This window comes from Eublepharis macularius, chromosome 6, assembly GCF_028583425.1.
Source record: "Eublepharis macularius isolate TG4126 chromosome 6, MPM_Emac_v1.0, whole genome shotgun sequence".
Taxonomy (NCBI): Eukaryota; Metazoa; Chordata; class Lepidosauria; order Squamata; family Eublepharidae; genus Eublepharis; species Eublepharis macularius.
In genome coordinates, this window is record NC_072795.1 from 23280860 (window position 1) to 23296262 (window position 15403).

The window sequence follows — 15403 nt, forward strand, 5'->3', positions numbered from 1 at the left end:
ATGGACAGAGGAAGGAAGTAATCAGTGAATTTCTGCAAGTATTAGTATTGGAGCCAGTGTGATTTACAGTGCAATCCTAAGAAGAGTTACTCCAGTCTAAGTCAATTTAAATCAATGGGCTTAGAATGGAGTAACTCTTCTTAGGATTGCACTGTTAATTTGTTTATACATGATCTGGAACTGGGAGTGAGAGCAGTGAAGCAGCCAAATTTTGCAGATGACACAAAATTATTCATGATGGTAAAAACCATGGCAGACTGTAAAGAGCTCCAGGAGGCTCTCCACAAAAGACAACGTGGCAAATGAAGTTTAGCGTAGGTAAGTGTAAGGTGATGCACACTGGAACAAACATATCCCATGGGGTCTGGACTCGCTGAGACTGAGAGGGAAAGAGACCTTGTGGTGGTAGTGGATAGCGCAATAAAAATCTCAACCGAGTGTGTCACAGCAGTGAGAAAGGCAAACTCTATACTGGAGATTACTAGGAAATGGATTGAAGATAAAACAGCCAATATTATAATGCCCCTGTGTAGATTTATGATGTGGCCTCGTTTGGAATACTGTGTGTAGTTCTGGTCACCCTACTGCAAAATGGAAATTGCAGAGCTGGAAAAAGTACAGAAGAGGGCAAACCAGATGATTAACAGACTGAGCGCCTTTCCTATGAGGAAAGGCTGAAGGGTCTGGGACTTTTCATTTTAGAAAAGGGGGGCACGATAGAGTGGGGGACACTAGAGGTTTATAAAATTAGGCACAGGACAGAGAGCAAACTTTTTCTCCCTCTCCAAAAATACTTGAACTCGGTATCCAGTTGGTGGGCAGTAGATTCAGAACGGACAAAAGGAAATACATATTTATTCAAAGAGTGACTAAAATGTGAAATTTGTTGTCAGAGAAATTTGCTGCCAGAGGATGTAGTGATGGCGCCAGGCACAGACAGCTTTAAAAGGGGATTAGACAGCTTCATCCAGGGTAGGTCTATCAGCGGCTGCTATCCATAGTGACTAAAAGGAAGAAGTTCCATATTCAGAGGAAGTAAACCTTGGAAATACCAGCGTCTGGGGGCAACGTCAGGGGAAGGCCTCAGCTTCTGTGCCCTGTTATTGGCCCTGCAGAGTAATTGGGTGTGGTTGGCCACTGTGTAAGATGGGATGCTGGACCAGATAGACCACTGCTGCTTTGATCCAGCAGGGCTCTTCTTATGTTCTTAAGATGCTCAGAAAATACTGCTAGGCTAGTTGAAAGGGTTCATTCCTGTAAGATATCTGCTGTTAGTAAGACTCGCACGCAAAGCTGGGATCATGATGAAGCACATTCTATTCAGTTACAGCATAGTAAATAAAACTACTAGATATACCACAAAACAGCAGATCTAGCAGATTCCACAAAACGGCTAGTAAGTGAAACAGAACTTCAGGTTCACTTGGGACCAAGTTCATGTTCCATGATCTACCACACAATTGCCACCTAACTGCTGCTGTGGGAACTCAATTCAGAAGCAACACAGGGGTCCAGTCAAGAACACGTCCATGGCACAGGGAGAAGAGGGGCTCCTGCCTCCCCTCCCCACTGTTTTCCTGACCTCAAATGGCCCTGAAGGGTCTTATTTGCCCTGTTGGAGGGGGCTGCATGTGCACATGTAGCTCCATTCAGATCTACCAGGCTGTACTTTGACACAATCATTTTGCACCAACACAAAGTCTGCAAAACTATATATCTTTTGCAAATTACCCAACAGTGTATATTTTTTGTAACCCTGGGCCAAGCTACAAGTGACGAATGACACTTGAACAGCAAGTGTATTTCTCCCTGTTCACTTGCCCTCCACTCAATCCACTTGCCGTTCAAGTGTCATTCGTCATTTGTAGCTTGGCCCCCTGTGTACGTAGCTCCTTGATAGTTCCAGAAACAGGAATCCTTATACATGAAACCCCTTATCTAGAGCAGTTAACATGAAATAGTCAATATGCTTAAGTAACATTTATGTATTTTGTTCATTTTTCTTAATTTCTTTCATCTTGACTGAAATGGAATCTATTAACACCGCACTTTCTCTGCCCTGGAAATCCTACTCAATGCCAGTATGGCTTCTGAAGTTTAATCAGCTCTTGCCACATGCTTTGTGCTCATATTAGTGATTTGCTTTTTTAAAAAAAGACAGTTCTCCCATACAAATATAGGGCACGTAGTAACTCTGGGGAGAGAGTGAAGTCAGTCCAAACACTGTAGGAAAAAGGATTTTAAAGATCTCTGTGCGCCAGAACTTTGATGTGAATTAGTGGTCTGTGGCTGCTGTTTATTCTTTTGTTCAGACAATGGGAAATTCATGAACAACGAGAAATTCACGATCTTTTTAGCAGTGGAAACAATGGGAAATTCATGATTTTTGCAGTGGTGCATCTTGTTTGTTCCTCCAGTTGTTGAATTATGTGGCCAGTCATGGAGTACAACCCAGATTATATGGCTGAATCTCTATGGGTCTTAGTGGGCTAATGACAATATTGTTTGAAATTTTCCCCAGGGTGTGCAAACAAGGAGATTAAGGAGGCTCTTATTCAAATAGTAACATGTCAAGACTATCAAAAGAGCCCTGCAAGATCAGAGAGAAAATGGTCCATCCAGCCCAGCATCCTCTGATCCAGAGGGGCCAATCAGGCAAAGCCTGAAGTCAACATCCCACTAATTTATAGTTATGTGCATCTCCCAGCTAAGAGAATGGGAAGGCCATGGTCTTACAGCATTAATTCCTGCTGTACATTCAAAGAGCAGAAATTCTCCTCCACCACAAATTTCTCACTCATTCAAAGAAACATCCAGAGCTTTACCAAGTTGGATAAAAAGGGTATCATAGCAACACCCAGGTCACAATAGGGTCAGCCACACCTGCTTGGGAAGATTGTTAGCTTGACTCTTCCCCCAAGATAAGGCAGGACCACTGAAGGGCCACTGCCCTGAGCCAGGAACAAGCAGTCACAGAACCATCACGCAGGGATGGGTGAGCTGCCACCAGCTGTAGTGATCGACAATGGCTCAGGTCTGCTCAAAGGTGGCGTTGCTGGGGACAAGGAACCACGGATCACCTTCACCAACTTGATAGGTCGGCCCAAGGCCAAGTCTGTGATGTTGGGTGCTGGCCAGAAGGACTTCTACATTGGAGATGAAGCACAAGCCAAGCGAGGGATCCTCTCTCTCAGGTACTGGGCAGGGCATACATGGGGGATAGTTTACTACAGCAAACTGGAAAGAGGAAACCTGGGAAATAGTACAAGCTAGGCAACCTTTCTAGTCTGAGAACTGGGGGGGGGGGGGGAACCAGCATGTACTTGTGACTGTGTTGATATGCTAGCAAAGATGCAGGGGGGGCAGTATCAGGGGTGTCCTTGGCTATGGACACTGAATGTGTTGAAAATAGATCTCCCCCCCCCACTCTGTGTGGGAGTAAGGGACTAATAGTGCAGTCCTAAACACTCTTTTACACTCTTCTAAACTCACTGACTTAAGTGCACTCAGAAAGGTGTAACTCTGCTTTGGACAGCACTGTAAAATAAAACTGCTTTAGAGATGTCAGTATGGAGTATCCGTGGGTTTGCTTTCAATGCACATACTTAGGAATGTTACTATAATTGAATAAAACAATATCTGTGTCATGGCTGGCCCTAAAATATATGTTCTGAGCCGAGTCGTAGCGAGGCAAGAGTCCATCAGAGGGAGAGTTTGTGCACAGTTGTTTTGGCTTGCAGATCCACAGCACCCCACATCCTAATTTTAAGCAATTGCGCCTTTGCAGGAGGGAAACCTGCAGTGCCCTCCATGAGCCTCCTCCTGACTTCCAGCTTGCCCTTCAGTCTCCCAGCCATGACTTGAGCCCATCCCAGTTCACAGATGCCATGCCAAGCAACATGATATGGCATGCTGGTGTGCCTAGGGTTGCTGGTTCCTAAAATAAAAGGTGACATAGTGGCAGAAAGGAACTGACTGCAAAGTTGGTGGCAGGCATTTACAGCGCCACATTGGGGAGTAGAGTCATTTCTGATCAATAAGACAAGTTTGGTTTCTTATTACTGGTAAACTGTAATAAGGGTTTTCTGGAATTAGAACAAGGGGACAACACTGGCTGTTTCCTCTGCGCATACTGCTGTTTCTCTATGTGGAATAAAAGCCACATTCCTCAGCAGTTTCAGGTGAGTAGCTGTGTTGGTATGTAGTTGAAGAGCAAGATTTGGGTCCAGTTGCACTTTAAATCTAATTCCTCAGCAGGTAACCCTAACTGGTACACAAAGTCACCTTCCCCCCAAGTCTGGGGCCATGTGACACTATAGGAACTCCTCCCCTTTGTAAAACAGAAGGGAAACTGCTTATTAAATCAGGCACACAGTCTGAAAGTTTTTTACAAGGAAGCTAAAGCCAGACAAGGGCAAGACAATAAGGTTTCCATGAGGAAGTATGAAATCCTGCCTGGAACCTTATTTGCTCCATAAGATCATTAGAGATTCCATAATGTCAGGATGACCATTCTTTGTGAAATATTAGTAGACAATTGTAAAATATTTAACACCTTTCCAAAAGTTAGTTTCATGTGGGCAGCATGTTGTCTGTAGTAGAGGAGCAAGATTTAGATCCAGTAGCATCTTAAAAAAACAACTAGATTTCTGGGGTATGAGCTCCACTCCATGTATCTGACAAAGGGACCTTTGACTCTGGATAGCTCATACCCAGTCCTTAAGATGCTACTGGACCCGAACCTTTCCAGAAATAATACCTAACCCATCAAATAGGACACCCAAGCCTCCTTCCTGAGATAATTGCAGTGATAATTAAGTTTGACTTCCAGAACCTCCTCCAGAGAGGTGAAGTTTGAGCTACTGAAACTTTCACAGAAGCTTTCAGCCCCCCCCCTTTGCAATGGTAGGAAGCTGGCAATAAAAGCCCCCGTTTCCCACCAAGCTTTAGGCCAGATTTTTCCACCAGAGCCTCCACCACCATGGAGACAATATGCACTCTTCCAGACAGGTACCTATGATTTAACTTCTTCCTGTTTCTTAGCTTCTCTTCCTCACAATGATTCTTGTCCCCTGTTAAGGGAAAATTTTTCTGTGATATATTCTTTTGGCCAAAGTTTCCCATTTTAAGTTTAATCATACTTTGGTTGAGTCTCAGCTGCCTCCCTCCCTCCCTCGTTCTTCTTTTTCACACACACACACACCCCTGTGTTATGGCCTTGTAGAAATAGCAGTTTAGCTGCTGACGTTGGGAGACAGGAGTGTCTCAGGGCACCGTGATCTACAACAGAAGATGGCTTCTGGAATGTGTGGGTGTTTTTTGGTTTTGATTCTCCAGTACTTCCCACACTGTCTTATGAACGTATTGCCTTCGGTATGCAGAAAAACAACAAGAGGAAGAGTGTCAAATGAAACACTCAGCAGATTATATGACCTGTCAATCTTTTTAGATTTTTCTGAATAGATGTTTTCTCATTCTGTAAGAAGTAATATGGTATTTTAAACTCTTTTTGTTGATTTATTTGTAAGAGGGTATATAGGATAGTGGGTATGCCCTGCATGGCATGCATTGTCAGAGATATTCTGCTGTATTTTCTTTTGCCAATATTTTTGCCTCGGTTAGTGGAGTGCTGGATAGGGACATTGGTGAGTTCCCCTCACATCCCTCATGCAGTTCTTCCCCACTGCTCTCACGCAACTCCTGGCTCCTGCCATGAAGCCCCCTTTTTACTGTCTGAAAGCAACTCTCCAGAACTCTTCACTCCCTTGCTTCTGCCAGACCCCCTTTGTTGCCAAGTAGGCCCCCTCTCCTGCTTTAAGGCCTGCCATGGACTGTGTTAAAGTTTCCTGCATTTCTGTTTTACTGCTACACAAGGATTGCCCTGCACGTGTGTGTTCTAATACACGTGTCAGTTTCCTGCCTGCGTGTCAATTACCTTGCTGCTGCTATAGACTGTGTAGTTCACTGACTCCATGTTTGGTTAACTGCACAAAGGACTCCCTTCCTGGGCAACCCTGCCCAGAACTGTATCTGGACTTCCCAGTGTGTGTTTGGACTTTACTACAAGTGTGCCCCGTGCCTGCATTGCCATCTGCCACGGACCGTGCCTGTTCCCTGCTATGGACTGTGTTTTACGTGCTGTTCCCCCTGCCTCCATGGAAGCTGGCCTCATATGGGCCCAAGCCACTGCTAGCAGCCGGGCGCCTGCCGGGGAAACCTCCAGCGAGCCTGGCTAGGCGCTCCCTGGTCAGTTCCCGCCTGGAGCCTCCCGCGGGCCGGTCCCCGAGCTTGCCCTCGCTACCAGGCAGCCTGCTATCCAGCCCCAGCTATGCCCAGCCGGCATCCGTGTTCTCAGGCAGTCAGAAGACCCAGGGAAGAAGACTGCTTTGGGAAGCCATTTCGGCAAAGCGGGCACACCACGTCTGCAGCGAGAGTACCTCGCCCCGCTCTGCATATCTTAGGAGCCGCCCCGGAGAAGGAACTAAGTGCCGACCATCCCAAGCACTTAGAGAATGCATCTCAAAGAAATCTCCGCATTCCAGAGCTGATGACATCAGGACAAGTCCTGTCCGCTGGAACATCCTTTCAGCCCACTCGGATTTCCCCCTCCCTCTTTTGTCCCCTCTTCCTGAGGTGTCACTTATCACAATCAGACTACCAAAGTGGCCCATCCAAGCCATTCAGTGACCCATTAGAACCTTTGTTTTAATCTGTGAGAACCACCAAGTACAGCACCTGCCCCAGGGTACGTTTTGGGGTATTTAAGCTGGTCTCTCAGACCACTCGGTGCTTAGGCCATTCCTATCCAGAACCCCCTTGCTGTCTGTGGCTTAGGCCATTCCCATCCAGAACCCCTCGCTGTCTGTGGCTCGTGCCATCCTATCCAGACCCCCTTGCTGTCTCTCTGTGGTTCCACTGCTGGCATTGGACCACCTCGCTGTTGTGTCTCTGCTTCGCTTCAGGATTGTGAGTATTCCCCACCATCGTTGGGAACCTGCTAATGTGAAAGTCTCTCTATTTCATACTCTGTATTTCCTAGGTCTTGTGTGCTTTCTTGTGTGTATGTGCAAGTTCAGGCTTACGCCACACTATTAGTAAATACACGTGTTTGAACATATTTGTAGTCTGCCTCTTTGTCACTAGAGTGTCTGGAATCGGGACCTCCGTAAACATAGGTTAGATCCGCGCTATTTTTAGTTACAGACTGCTAAAGCTAATTTCCCCCTTATAAAGAGCAGTTCTGGTAACACCTTTGTCCTTCCCCATGTCTTCCGCGTAACTCTGTGTGGTTTGGGAATGAAAGTTGTGTATATATGTGCGGCTTGCCGTCTAGGTTTTCAGTGATGTTCTGATCGAATAAAGAGCTTGTTGAATCACTCATCGTCTGAGAACCCACTATTTAACACTGATAGCTTCCTTTCCGGTGCTCTTCCTAATCCATGTTGTATTTCTCAGACAGTACATTTGGTTACAGGATAGGGTGGTGGGGGAATAACTCAGGATATTTTTAATTTCTCAAAAGTTGCTGTCATTAAAGAAAAGGTTGGTGATCCTTTCTGTATCTCCCAAATATCCACAGCTGCAGATGTATGTGTGAGTGGCTACACATCCCTGACTACTTAAACTCTCTGGCCAGTCTATGAACCATTATAACTTCTATTATCCCATTGCACCTTTGATCTCAGGGATGGCAAAACTGTTTTTGCATCATGCTGCACACACACAGGCTCACAGCCTCCTAAAAAGACACAGCAGCTGTGACTAGGAACAAGTCACCTGGTGAGAAGCAATGTATGTATTGTGAAACAGATGATGGGCAAAGCTTAATTCCTTCTGTGGTGTTTACACCAATGTTTTGTACATGGAAGTGGAATGGTAGAGCTCTTTGTCTCCCACTGGCATGCCAGCCACACTGGCATAGTAACTACATTTATCTAAATATATTTTATTTAAACTGATACATGTCTGAGCCAAGGTTACTTTTTTGTTGAAGGAAGGGATGCAATGGTTAGAATGTCAATCTAGGACCTGGGAGGCCCAGGTTTAAACTACCACTCTGTCATGCAATCTCATTAAGTGACCCTAGGCTAGTGTTTCTCCACTGAACCTATCCCACAGTATTGTTGTAGTTAGAATTAAATTAGAATAGGAGAACAATGTTGCAAGCTGTTTTGGGTCCCCGCTGGGGAGAAAAATGGTATAAATATATAACTTCCTTCCGTGGTCTTGACAGAGGCTTGAAACCAAGAGGTTGTTAAAGCCACAGAGGCAAGGGCCCGTAAACAAAATTAGAGAGCCGTAAGAACACAACTGGAAAAAATCCCAACCGTATAAACATGGCAGTTAGGAAAATGAGAAATTTTTCCAGTCTTGCTTTGGAAAGCATTTGAATTGACCTTTCAAAAGATGCAGTTTTATGTAGCCTACAAAGCAAACAATGAGTCAAACTAGACATAATGTCTGGAGACCCTTGGACAGATTTTAGATAGCCATGGGGGCTCTCTGATTCCATTCTGGGTTGTGATTCAGAGGACCAGGGTCTAACCTTTCCCCCATGCTGTTTTCCTGACCTCGGTCGGCCTTCTGACACTGCTCTTTCTCTATAAGGGAAAATATACAGGTATATTTTCCTATGGCAGAAATCTGTGTTTTTATTATAAGATTCACCTGTTTAAATTAGTACCTTTCCCCAAACTGATATGTCTGAAAAAAAGCAGTACTTGAGAGAGCAATTGAACTTCAAGGTTTACTTTAATGAAAAAATTGTCAGGATAAAACACAAAGAATAACACCTCTAGGACCTCTAACTGAGTTAACACTCTGCAGAATCCATTGAAGTCAACGGTCTTAGGAGGGTTTAACTCTTCTCAGGACTGCACTGTAAAAGGACAATGGGATGATGACCTAATTGACTTTATGCATTTCAGTACAGAGACCAAAATAGCAAAATGGTGGCCAAGTCATCCTGTGCCCATGGGCTCAGCAGCAACTTTTTCTTCATGATGCCTGAGGTCTGTGCCTTAGAGTCTTCACATGAGATGCCAGGTGTGCATCTGTCAAGTGTCAGGAGACGCAATGTTAGCCAGGAAGCGCAGTTTTGATAGATAGGGCCAGCGGAGATCGCCCTGGAGGGGACAGATTCTCTCACAGCTCTCCGCTGCCTCTGGCATGCCAGATTGTCTCCCCTTCAAGAGCTTTTATTCTGCTGCCCTCACTGCTTAAAATTTTGAATTAACCAAGCCTCGGCAGGATAAGGGCTCCAGAAGGGGAGATGCAAGAGGTGGTAGAGGGTTGTGAAAGAATCTGTCTCCTTCAGAGCGATCTCCGCTGGCTCTGTCATTTAAAAATATGCTTCCCAGCTAACATTGCGTTGCCAGGTCCAGGTTGGGAAATGTTGTGGGCGGAACCTGGAGAGGGTGGGGCTTGAGGAGAGGTGGGGCTTCGGTGGGGTATAATTCCATAGAGTTTGCCTGTTAGAGCAGCCATTTTCTCCAGAGGAACTGGTCTCTGTTGCCTGGAGATCAGTAGGAGATCGCCAGCTACCACCTGGAGGCTGGCAACCCTACTCCCCCCAGCACATGAAGAACACATGTCAAAAGTATTGTGTAGAGAGACTTAGTGAGCCCCAGCATGGTTTGTTTTACCACCTTAATCCCCGCTGCTGGTTTCCCGTCCTAGTTTCTGATTCAGGTTATGACAAAATGCTTCTCACCACTACCTTGCGTTTCATATTTTGTCCTGTTTTTCACCTTTCATCCGACTCTTCCCACCTCTCACCCCACTGCAGTATCAAATAATCCCATGCCTTTCCTTTTACTTTATGCTATTCCTCAACAGTCAAGCAGTAAGATGTCTCTGGAAAAGAACAGCGTTTGCCACCTTCTACGACAGCACCATCTTCTCCCGCTGCCCCAGCCAGTCAGATGGCAACAGAGTGACAATGCCCTCTTCATAAGTGGATTAAAAGAAAATGTGGAAAGGAGCAATGATGAACTCCTTCACTTGATGACGACATAATTCTATCCTGGATGAAATTTGTTTTGCTCTGTTCAAGCTTCATAAAGCTTCCATTTGGGAAAGGAGCTAAATGTAGTGAAAAAGGCTGTTACCTAGCTAAGGAACTATTTCCATAGAATATCACTGTAAAATACAGATAGGTAACCTTGACACCCATGATAAAGAGCAATATGCTAGACCATTTGTTCAGCAGACAAGTAATCAAGGCACATCCTCTGAGGTATTAATAGTACCACTCGGGCTTACCTTGCTCCCTGTGTTTCTGGTCAAATGTAGCCCTCTTCTTTCCCTTCCTTTTGTTTGCCAACAAATTCCCAGGTAGATGTTGCAATTTTTTAGGGGAACAGTTGCCTGCACTGCTTTAAGATTGCCTTTTGTTTAATTTTCAGGCATGCTCTCCTGAATGTGCATGTGTTGATCCTTTCACCTTTGCAGAAACTTGTATGTGTGGAATTGAATTTAGGAATTTGAATTAGAATGGATTTTAATTTAGGAAGAATTCTTGCTTAATAAAACATATGCTTAGCTGCAGTTAACTGAAGCCAGGTTCCCTTTCCTTAAGGTAGACTTAAGTGAATTATTTTCAAAGCATTAAAAAAAACCCTAATTACATGGAAAGTTTGCATTCAACAATGAGTTGAATAGTTTTTGCCGAGATAAGATGCCAAGAGGTAGCCAGCTATGTTTTGTTTTCTTGGATTGTTTCCAGAGGAAGGCTTTTGTGAGTATTATATGTGCTTTGAGCCAAACGTAATCGAGGAATTGTAATAAACCCCATCCCCAGGGCCACACAACTAGAAAGAAAAAAGATGTTTTAGACCAATTTAGTCTGCAGTCTAAGATGCACAGTGCAATCCTAAACAGCTATACTTTTCTAAGATCATTGTCATCAGTATGTTTAGAAGGGAGTAAATCTAGTACTGCACCATTAGTCTGATTCGGCATCGCGTTTGCTAAACAAGTCACAAAATATTCCAAAAAGTTTTCAAAATGGTCATGTGGTGGACTGTGCCTATGCACCAAAGTGTTTCTTCTCCTCCCCCCCCCCCCGCCTTTTGCCTTTGGACTGTACATGCAGCCTGTTAAAGAATTCTGAACAGCAGGATTTGAGTCCAGTGGCACTTTAGAGACCAACCAGATTTTCAGGGTATAAGCATTCAAGAGTTAAAGCTCCCTTCTTTAGATACAGGGAGCAGTGAAGTTCCTTGAGCCTTTATATCCCAGTCAGGAGGTGGGAGGGGTAAAGCAAAGAAGGGAGTCAGGATGTAAAGGTACAATATTACAATGCAGTTTGATTACATCAGAAACTAGCAGTTTCTGTAGTGAGATAAGAATTCTAAGTCTCTATTCAGTCCAGGGGGGTCTCATCGTTCTGAACTTGTAAATGAATTCAGATTCAGCAATCTCACATTATAATCTGCCCTTGAAGCTTTTTTCCTTTGAGGACAGCCACTTTTAGGTCAACAATGGAATGTTCTGGAAGCTCAACAATGCAATCCTATGCAGAATTATTCCTATTTAAACTTATTGATTTCAGTGCAGAATTATTCCTATTTAAACTTATTGATTTCAGTGCAGAATTATTCCTATTTAAACTTATTGATTTCAGTGGGCCTAGACTAGAGTAACTTTGTATAGCATTGCATTGCAAAATATTCTCCCACTGGTTTTTGAGTATTGTGGTTTTTAATGTCAGATTCATGTCCATTTATTCTTTTATGTAGGGACTGATTTGGTTGTTCAATGTAGAGTGCGGAAGGGCATTGCTGACACTTGATAGCTTATACAACACTGGAAGATGAACAAGGGAATGGTGGTGTTGTTAGGTCCAGTGATTGTGTTGGAATGAATATAGGGGCAGAATAGGCATCTTAGTTTATTGTAGGCCTTGACTGTTGAAAGCTTATACCCTGAAAATCTTGGTGCTACTGCAGACCAACATGGCTAGCTACCTGAAACTAAAAATTCTGAGGTACTCAGATGTATGCTGTTTTGTAACATTTAGGCTGGTCGTAATAAAAAGATATTACATGGTTGTTTCTGAACTTTTTCCCAATGTGGCTACCTCAAGTCAAGGATACAGAGGATGCTTATCTGAGGATAGTTATTCTGCAAAACCAGCCCCTGTATGGAGGGGATTTCAGGGATTTTGATGTACTTTATTTTGGGTCATTCACAGGTCACCCTATTTGCCTTTCTTGGAAACATAACATTTCACCAGCCTTTGCATACCAAACATACCAGTGAAACTGTTGTTTATTCATATGGTAATTTATCCAGAAATGAAAATTAATCTAGAACCAGGCCCAGAAGCTAGCTTTTCACACTGCTGACTGGGTGCATTCAGCTTGGAATCAGGGGAACTCAAAAGGAGGAAAGAAAACAAACCTCTGTAGATCATGCCAATCGAACACAATTTCACATGAGCAATATGGTCTTCAGAATTCAACACAAGCTGAAGCATCCTAAAAATGTGCTTGAATCTCTCAAAACCATCACCTTCTGAACAATTTCAGTTGCTGAAAATAAGCAAATCAGAGATTAGGCCCCGCTTGTTGTAGTGATTAGAGTATTGGACAGGCTCTGAGAGATGTAGGCTCAAATCTCTGCTCTGCCATAGAATCTTGCTGGGTGACCTTGGACCCATTATTCTCTCTCACCTAGGGTTGCCAGACTTAGCCTGGTAAATCAGCAGCAAAGTTGGGGAGGTGGGGATTTTGGGAGGGCATGTCATGTTTCCATATACCTACCAAGTACAATCCATAAACGACAATTGGTAACTCTAGGAATTACTGGAAACTCTTTGTTACCCAGACACTAAGTGCCAGTGGAGAGGCCAGCAACATTTTTCTTAATTGTTCTCCCCCCCACCCCCGCTGCTCAGAGCAGCAGCAGGCAAAAGAGGGAATCGCCAGAGGACTGCTTACTATAAGTGTTCACATGATAAGCCTACTCTCAGCCTAACCTACCTCACAGGGTGGTTGTGAGGATAAAACAGAGAAGGGAAGAATGTTGTAAGTCACGTTAGGTTGCCATTGGGGAGAAGAGTGGGATATAAATGAAGTTAAAAAAAATGAATCAGGTGGCCAGAGGCAATGGCATGTGACCTCACAAACTCACACTAGCAAAACTCACATTTATAATCACGTTCCTGCCAAACAGAACATTCTGTAAAATTTCAGGGGTGCTCACTGGATAACAATGTATTTTACATATAGGAATACTGGGAAATCCACTTCCATATGAACAAAACAAAAGAAGTCATCATCTGAGAGTAGGCAGCTACAAGAGAGGGCCTTGTTTATAGCGATGGTGTAATTCTGGAATTCCATCCCAAGGGAGGCTAATTTGTCAAAACCATCCTTTGTATAAGACCTTTGCTGGTCATGGCTCCATTTCTGCCGTCACATGTGCACACAAAACCTCCACTTGGAGAAGCAGAAATAGTGAAGTCTTCTCTCCACACAGTTTTTGCACAGGGAAAAAAAGCTTGGGAGAAGGCAGGAGCTCTCCCTCCCCCAGTGGCAGCTTTTGTAGCCCATTTATTGTCTCCTTTTTAAAACAGAAATCATTCCCCAGAGCCACTGTGTGATTGCACGGAGCACAAGTTGGCTCCATGGTGAACTCGTAAAAGAAATAACGTCTAGGGTGATCCTTAGACACTATTTTTCCTGCTGAGGGAAACTTATATATAGCCATCAGTACATGCAAGTTTTCCCAAGCAGCAATTAGTGGCTCCATGAAGCCATTTCCGGTCAGCAAAATGGCACAGGTGAGAAGGCTCTCTTCTCCTCACATGCTGTGGCTCTGATCTAGTCGGCACAAACATGCCTGGGAATTGAATTATCATCATGGACCTCATATAGACATTTCATGTGTCCCCCACATGACTCTGTAAACAATGAATCAGCCCCTTCACCAGCTTACTTCAGAGGGCTGTTGTGAGGACCAAATGGAAAATCATGTACGCAGCCCTGAGTTCCTTATATGAAGGGTAGGATAAAATGGATAGATAATAATAGTCGGGGAAGTTGTTACCTCAAAAAAGGTACCTATGTGTTTTTATTGAGTACCTATAATTATATGACCAAATAACAATATCCAAAATTTGTTTTATTCTCACTAAAATCTAATAGATACCCAGTAGAACATGGAATTGTTACTTCCTGGCCAGACATGGAAAAAATATGGAGGCATGTGTATGACGACGAATTGAAGTTAAACTCCTGCACGAGACCAGCATTGTTAACTGAGGCACCACTGAACCCTTTGGCCAATCGTGAACAAATGACAAAATTGCTCTTTGAAAAATTTGAGGTACCAGCTCTCTATGTGGCCATCCAGGCTGTGTTAGCACTCTACGCTGCAGGCCTCACCACTGGTTGTGTGATGGATTCTGGAGATGGCGTCACCCATACAGTTCCAATCTATGAGGGTTACTGTTTGCCTCATGCTGTTCTCCGGCTTGACCTGGCAGGCCGGGATCTCACAGAATACCTCATGAGGATCCTGAGGGAAAGTGGAATAGCCTTAGTGAGCACAGCTGAGAGGGAAATTGTGCGAACCATGAAGGAGGGCTTGTGTTATGTCAGTCTGAACCCCGAGGAAGACATGGCTAAAAGACCTAATGAGTTGGAGAAAACTTGGAAATTGCCTGATGGACAGATTGTTAAAGTCCACAACCAATTGTTCCGCTGCCCTGAGACTCTCTTTCGTCCAGCTAATGTTGGCATGGAGGCACCTGGAATTGATAAACTCCTATTCAACACCATCATGAAATGTGACATCGACTTGAGGACAACCTTGTATGCCAATGTACTCCTTTCTGGGGGGTCCAGTCTCTTTCCTGGCATGGCTGACCGCTTGACAAAGGAACTGATTCGCATGGCTCCCAAGGACACAGAGGTGATGGTCAATGCACCTTCTGACAGGAAGATCTCTGTTTGGATGGGAGGCTCTATTCTTGCTTCTCTCTCTGCCTTTCAGGAGATGTGGATTTCCAAGGAAGAATATGCTGAAGTTGGGCCCAATATAGTACACAGGAAGTGCTTCTAGATTCCTGTTGTATTGAAACATTTTTATTTAAAACGCCGTGGGGAAGAATGTCAAAGTCATGCCATCCTCTGTGAAACTGTTTGCCTCACCGCTTTCTGAAAGATGAATAAAAGTAACAATTCCATGCACATTTGTTTTAGAATACTTCTTCATGATTTTTTAGAAAAGCTGTTTCAAACATGTTTTTCTATAGGTTAAGTGCGGGGATGTAGGACATCATGTGCAACTCTCATAAAACTCACCACATCTCTTCTAACTCCCTCTTTTTGGTACAAAGCTTCCAGATCTGTGCTTTCCACCGTGTTGGTGCTAAGTGCTTGGAATATTTTCT

The 15403-nt window shown here is 44.1% G+C and overlaps 1 protein-coding gene across 2 annotated transcripts; it reads left to right on the top strand.

The window, feature by feature from the left end:
- Positions 1-2991: 2991 nt before the first annotated feature.
- On the top strand, positions 2992-15072 carry LOC129332753 (actin, clone 302-like). 2 transcript variants are annotated; one of them, XM_054983979.1, is made up of 2 exons: positions 2992-3194; positions 14154-15072. In XM_054983979.1, the coding sequence occupies exons 1-2, from the start codon at positions 2992-2994 to the stop codon at positions 15070-15072; spliced, it is 1122 nt and encodes a 373-aa protein (XP_054839954.1). The 2 variants fall into 2 exon arrangements, with proteins under 2 accessions (XP_054839954.1, XP_054839955.1); XM_054983980.1 differs by having other exon boundaries at positions 3016-3127; positions 14165-15072.
- Positions 15073-15403: the final 331 nt, after the last annotated feature.

Bases quoted from the DNA above. Each gene is read 5' to 3' on its own strand.
- LOC129332753 (XM_054983979.1), top strand. From the start codon at position 2,992: ATGGGTGAGCTGCCACCAGCTGTAGTGATCGACAATGGCTCAGGTCTG. The intron at 3,195-14,153 runs GTACTGGGCAGG...AAAATCTAATAG, and splicing joins CGAGGGATCCTCTCTCTCAG to ATACCCAGTAGAACATGGAA.